Source organism: Haliaeetus leucocephalus, unplaced genomic scaffold (genome assembly GCF_000737465.1).
Source record: "Haliaeetus leucocephalus isolate CR32 unplaced genomic scaffold, Haliaeetus_leucocephalus-4.0 Scaffold110, whole genome shotgun sequence".
In the NCBI taxonomy this organism is placed as follows: Eukaryota; Metazoa; Chordata; class Aves; order Accipitriformes; family Accipitridae; genus Haliaeetus; species Haliaeetus leucocephalus.
The window spans coordinates 89,060-94,849 of NW_010972546.1; the positions used below are offsets into that span (position 1 = coordinate 89,060).

Below are 5,790 nucleotides of genomic sequence, written 5' to 3' on the forward strand. Positions count from 1 at the left end.
GACTGAGCCCGCCCCGGCATCACCCCCCCCATGCCCCTGCTCTCCTGGGGTATTACCCCCCAATATCCCTGCCCACCTGGGATATTTCCTCCCCAATACCCCTGCCTGGGCTGCTTCATTGCCCCCCCTCTCCCCAGGGTATTCCCAACCCCCAAAAAAACCCCAACTCCTTTCCCCACCAGCCCACACCCCCCATCCTGCTGCCAGCCATGAGACGGAGGAGATAAGAGGTTACAAATCCCGGAGCGAGGCTTTATTGGGCCCCGGCTGCAGGGGAGGGGGCGAGTGGGGGCCAGGGGGTGCAGGGACACCACCCCCAGCCCCCAGTACCGACCACGCTCCAGGGCTCAACACTAAAACGCCGACGAGAGACACGGAATAACTTAACGCCTGGGGCAGCGTCCGTGGGGTGGGACAGACCCCCAGCGGGGGATAAGGCTTGCAGGGTGGGGGGGACACGGCCTCATGCTCTGCACCCCCTCCCCAAGCCAAAGCTGCAGCCTATGCGGACTGGGTGGGGGGTGCAGGAGGTGGGGGTAATGAAGATGCAGGATCAGGTCCCTGCATTGCTTTGGAGAGGAGGAGGAGGAAGGGGAGGAAGAAACAAGGTCCCACCGCCCCCATCCCCACCACCGCACGTAGCCTTGGTGAAAGCAGAGGGGAGCCCCGCACCCAGGGAAGGGGGACGCATGGGGGGTGTTGGGGGGGGTGGTGAGCGTGTCCCAGGGTGCCAGGACGTGTCCCGGTGTGCAAGGACGTGTGTGGGACACGGCCGGAGGAGTGTCTGCATGGGGGGAAGGCACTCGGTGAGACCAGCAGCGGTCATGTTGGGGAAAGGGGCGGGGGGGCACATTTGGGGCTCATCCCCATGAGCGTGCAAGGCACGAGCGTGCAAGAGCCAGGCTGCACACCGGCGAGCCCGGTGAAGCGGACAGGAGCGTGCAGAAGCCAGCGCCGGGATGCGGCCACGGCCAAGGGGGATTGGGGCAAGGAGAGATGCACTTGTGCAAAGTCAAACACCGGCTCTCGTGCTCCCCTTGCACGGGGGAGGCCGGGGGGGGATGGGGTGGGGGGGTCAGTAGTACTTCTCCGGCTCCTGCCATTTGGTCACCCAGTGTTTCTTGCGCCGGCGAGGCAGGAGGCCGCCGGACTGGTAGCGCTGCTCCTGCCGGATCCTCACCGCGTGGTACTTGGGCATGATCCGGTAGTAGCGGGTCCGCTGGAAGAAGTCGCACTGGGAGGGGAGAGGGAGGGGAGAGGGTCAGCGTGGGGCTGGAGAGGGTCAGCATGGGGCCGGAGAGACCCCAGAGCCGGCAGAGAGAAGAGGCAAAAGGGAGCAGCAGTCCTGGAGCCGCTCGGAGAGACCCCACGGAGCCCACTGTACCCTATAGGGACCTATAGAACCTGGCAGGAGAAATGAGGCAGTGAGGAAGAGGAGAGGAGGCTGAAGAGGAGGAGGATGCCGCTGTAGCCGGCCCCCACGGGGCATTACCAAGCGGGTGGCGCGGGCGCCCGGAGGGGGGGCAGCAGGGCTGGCCCCCCCATTAGTAGTCATCCGTCAGCCGCTTGGTTTCCGACGGCTGGATTCTCATCTCTGCCTTCTGCCCCTTGGCTTCGTACATGGCCCGCGTGTTGGCCCGTCGGAAGAAACCGCACTGCGAGGAAGGAGGTGACAGGGGTCAGGGGGGGACAGGAGAGGGGCCGGGGGGCTCCTGGCCACCCCCCGTGGGGTGGGGGGAGCGGGGCAGTGAACTGCCCCCATTGCACCCTCACTCTGATGCTCGCCCCTGGGGATGCTGTGGGGTGGGTGGACCTGCAGAGCCACGTAACCTCTCCTGGCCAGAGAATGGGGTCCCCAGGGAGCTGGGGGGGGCCCCGGGGGGGCGGAAAAACCCCCCCCCCCCCCCCCAAGTCCCTGCAGCGCAGGGGGAGGTGGGAGCCACGGGCTGAGGAGGTGCCATCGTCCAGCCCCTGTTTTGGGTGGGTTTTTTTTGCAGCACCCAAAATGTTTTGCAGCGGGATTCTCTCTGCTGCTCCTCTTCCTCATTGCTCAGCAGCTGGGCATCTTCCACCCACCGCTCCCGAGCGTCCCGCAGCCAGGCGGGGAGGATGGCAGCCACCAGTGACACGAGCCCATCAGGTCTCAGCGGCACGGCTCCTGCACCCCCTTCCTGGGAGGGGGAATCCGGGCACCCCCTCACCTTCCAGAGGAGGAGGATGATCAGCCCCAGTAGCAGCAACCCGGCCGCCACCGACACCAGCACCAGCCACAGCGCGATCTCGGCCGGCTGCTCCTCCGTCAGCTCCGAGTCCACGTCCACGGAGAACTGGAAGGGCCGAGAAGAGCCTCATCAGGGGGAGAGCTCCCAGTGGCCCCAGTCCCTCCCAGCCTGTCCCAGTAAGAGGCTCCAGCACCACTCACCCGCACCGTGTGGTTCTTCATGTTGATGGTGGGGATGTGAGTCCGGAGGAAGAGTGTGGCCGTGCCATCCACCTTCACCCGGTCAAAGTCACTGTACTCCTGCGGGGGCATGGATGATGGAAAGGGGGGGACATGAATGACAGAAGGGGTAAGGGACGGGTGTTAGCTTCTGAGCTGAGACCTGGCAAACTCAGTGCCCTGTTTCAGCACCATCCCCAAGGCAGCAGCCCAGCCTTGACCCCCTCCATCCCCAGGCTGCGCTGCTGGGCCCCATGCTGACCTCGATGAAGGTGCTGTTCCACACCCGGGCACGGATGCTGAAGGTGGTGGAGTCCTGGGTGTGAAGGAGGGGGCACTCGAACCAGATGCAGCGAGCGGTGCCCTTGGAGCAGCTCTAGGACATAAGGGAGGAGGGGGGGAGGTCGGCGGGGGAACCAGAGTCCCCAACGCAGTGCGCTGGTGCCAAGCAGCATACGCGGCCGTCCCGGTGGCGGGCACGTGCTGCTGGACCCCCTCCCACCCCCTGAAGCCCTCACTCACCAGCACCACCTCCGACTTAGCTTTTTTGGCGGTGGCCAGGATGACGGGGGGCTCTGCTGGCTCAGGGGCCTCCAGCTCCCGTCTCTGCCGGGATGGAACCTGGTCCTCCAGCAGCTGGGGGGACACACACACGAGCCCCATCAGAGCCCGGGCAGCTTTGCCCACCCGGGGCTGACGGGGCTGGAAGTACCCACACAGTGGGGCAGGGACACATCCCCCCAAAGGAGCAGGGACAAGGTCACTCACGGTGAGGTTGAGGGGGTTAATGACCCCCCCGGGGGGCTGGCAGGTTTCATTGCTGTTGACGAGGATCTCGGTGGGATAGAGGAGCCATTTGCCATTGGGGATCTCGTAGGGCCACTCGAAGCCCAGCAGGATGGTGCCCAGGGTGCCCAGTGACTCGTTCTTGGTGGTCACCTGCGAAGCAGAGGGGGAGATGGAGATCGGCGCTCCTGACCCCCCCCACGGACACTAGCCGCCCCCCAGCTCACCTGGAAATCAAAGGCGAGGGGGCTGCCCACGTCCTGCTCTCTCCGCATGGCCGACTCGCCCACCACCGTCCCGCTGAAGTGTGACTGGGCATGGGAGGAGACTCTGGGGACAGGACAGGATGGCGGGGTGGGGGGGACACATGCATGGTGAGCGGGGCAGAACGGGCAGGGAGCATCTCTGGGGCACCCCTCTGCCCCGTTCCTGGGACACGGGGGGGTCGTGGCCACTCCCGACGCAGCCAAATTTAGGTGGGGTGGATGGAGGGGATGCAGAGGGATGGGGGGGCACAGCCTTGCTGCACTCACATGGTCAGCGAGGACTGGATGCTGTAGTCCACCAGCAACTTGGCCAGCACGGGCTGCAGGTCCTCCTGGGTGCTTTGCCTGCCAAGGCACTGGGGTCAGCATCTCCCACCACCGAATAGCTCCCAGACAGTGTGGGGCAGCCCCCACCCTCCCAGCAGGAGCCACGGGGTCCCAAGGGGTCCCTGTCCTGTCCATCCCAGGAGCCCTGCCTGCTTTCCAGTTCTTCCCAGACCAGCAACGCCACCAGATACGATCCTCATCCACCACCGTGCTTCCACCAAGTGAAAGAGAAGCCAACATCACTCCAGGCACCCTCTTCCCAGCCCATTTCCACCCACCCGGGGACACTCACGTGGACAGGTCCAGCCACACCAAGATCTCCCGTGTATCCAGCATGATCCTAATGGCCTCGAAGGTGATGATCAGCTCTGCCTGCAGCACAGAGGGACCGTGGAGCAGCTCAGCCGGACCCCCGCCTGCCTGCCAAGCCCCCAAAAAGGGCTGGAGGGTGGCTGGTGGAGAGCACTCACCCTCTGGTTCCTCTTAAAAGGGTTGCCCAGTTCGCACAGCACCGTCTCTGCAATGGTACACGCTCCGCTCTGGGAAGGGGAAGGAGGATGAGGAACATCCCGGCAAAGCCCACCCCGGTCCTCGTGCCTTCTTCAGCCGGGGAGGGGGATGCCACTGCCTACCGGGCGGACGGAGGACGGCAGCAGGCTGGCCGGCACGGTGACGTTGAGGAGCGCCTCGTGGGCATCCTCGCCGTTGGAGGGGGTGGTGGGCACGTTGGTGATGTTGATGCTCAGGTAGAGCTTCCGCATGTCCCGGCTGTACTGCAACACCTGGGTACCGTTCAACCTGTGCAGAGACCGTCCCCCACTCAGCACATGGGTGGCCCACCCCAGCGGGATGGAGATGGAGATCCACCCCCCTGCTTCTCCTAGCACAGCCCAGGGTGGGCTGAGGGGCGACCTGTGGCCGAGGGGACGGCACAGAGGGTGGTAGAGATGGATGGGGACCCGGGGGGACCCGCTGTCACCTGGGCAGGGGCTGGTTCTGGTCAGTGACAAAGCTGCTCTGGAGCTGGAGGTTGCTGTAGCACTTGTTATCGGAGCCGCATTCCTTCTGGAACTCGATCTGGAGGGACAGGGACGTCCCCATGAGCCTTCTTCCATCCCCCAGGCGAGGCTCGCTGGGGCGCTTGCAGCCCAGCATCTCCATCACCACCCCCCCCCCAGCACCTTGGTCTCATTCTCGTGGGACTGGTCCTGGTTGAGGACAGGGAAAGCATCGAGGGAGTGGGGGCCCAGCTGAAAGGTCCTGGGCTTCTCCACCAGCGAGTAGTTCATGGAGAGCACGATGGGGTGCAGCTTGTCTCGGATGTTGTCCTGCGGGGTGGCAGAAATCACGGCAAAGCCTCGGCTCCCTCCCTGGCCCCCCCTCCAGCTCCAGCCAGGCAGCCCCTGGCCACAGCTGGGGTACCAGCTTCTGCTCACGAGACCCAACAAACTCATCACAGGAGGGATAGAGGGATGGATTTCCACCTCTTTTCCTGCTGTTCCCAAGACCCTCCACATTCTGCCATCCCTCTCCCTGTTCCCAGGAGCTGGTCCCCCAGCTCCAGTGCCACCTGTAGAGCAACCCGTGGTGCATGCACACACTTGTGCGCTCACGTGTGCACAGACACACGTGCGCTCGCACACGCTCACCAGCAGCAGGAGCTCCTTGGATTCACAGCGGGTTTCGGGCATGGGGAAGACGCCGCGGTAGGTGGCAGAGTGGGTGCCCAAAAACCTGACCCTGGGGGGGTGCCGGTCCTTGTCAGCCTCCAGCGTGTACTCCAGGGCTGCGGGGAGAGCAGAGTGCTGTGGCATTGCACACACGCGTGCCTCCAACGCAACCTCCTGTGTGCACACGTATCCCCTGCACACCCACGTGTGTGCATGCCAACACGCGTGCATCTTCCCTTAAACGTGTGCTCACACACACGTGTCCCTGTGGACGCACGCACCCTTGTACAAGTGCTAGTGA

General features: G+C 64.6%; 1 protein-coding gene across 1 annotated transcript in view; it reads right to left on the bottom strand.

Annotated features, from left to right (window-relative positions):
• Positions 1-1,544: 1,544 nt before the first annotated feature.
• The window catches only part of ITGA3 (integrin, alpha 3 (antigen CD49C, alpha 3 subunit of VLA-3 receptor)), a 7,527-nt gene continuing 3,281 nt past the window's right edge, over positions 1,545-5,790 (bottom strand). Inside the window, exons 5-18 of the mRNA XM_010585668.1 lie at positions 5,469-5,605; positions 5,001-5,147; positions 4,799-4,896; positions 4,452-4,617; positions 4,290-4,358; positions 4,112-4,191; positions 3,760-3,837; positions 3,454-3,556; positions 3,209-3,379; positions 2,963-3,076; positions 2,703-2,816; positions 2,423-2,521; positions 2,202-2,327; positions 1,545-1,655 (exon numbers count right to left, since the gene is read on the bottom strand). Of these exons, the coding sequence (XP_010583970.1) occupies positions 1,545-1,655; positions 2,202-2,327; positions 2,423-2,521; positions 2,703-2,816; positions 2,963-3,076; positions 3,209-3,379; positions 3,454-3,556; positions 3,760-3,837; positions 4,112-4,191; positions 4,290-4,358; positions 4,452-4,617; positions 4,799-4,896; positions 5,001-5,147; positions 5,469-5,605 (1,613 nt within the window). The remainder of the gene's footprint in view (positions 1,656-2,201; positions 2,328-2,422; positions 2,522-2,702; positions 2,817-2,962; positions 3,077-3,208; positions 3,380-3,453; positions 3,557-3,759; positions 3,838-4,111; positions 4,192-4,289; positions 4,359-4,451; positions 4,618-4,798; positions 4,897-5,000; positions 5,148-5,468; positions 5,606-5,790) is intronic.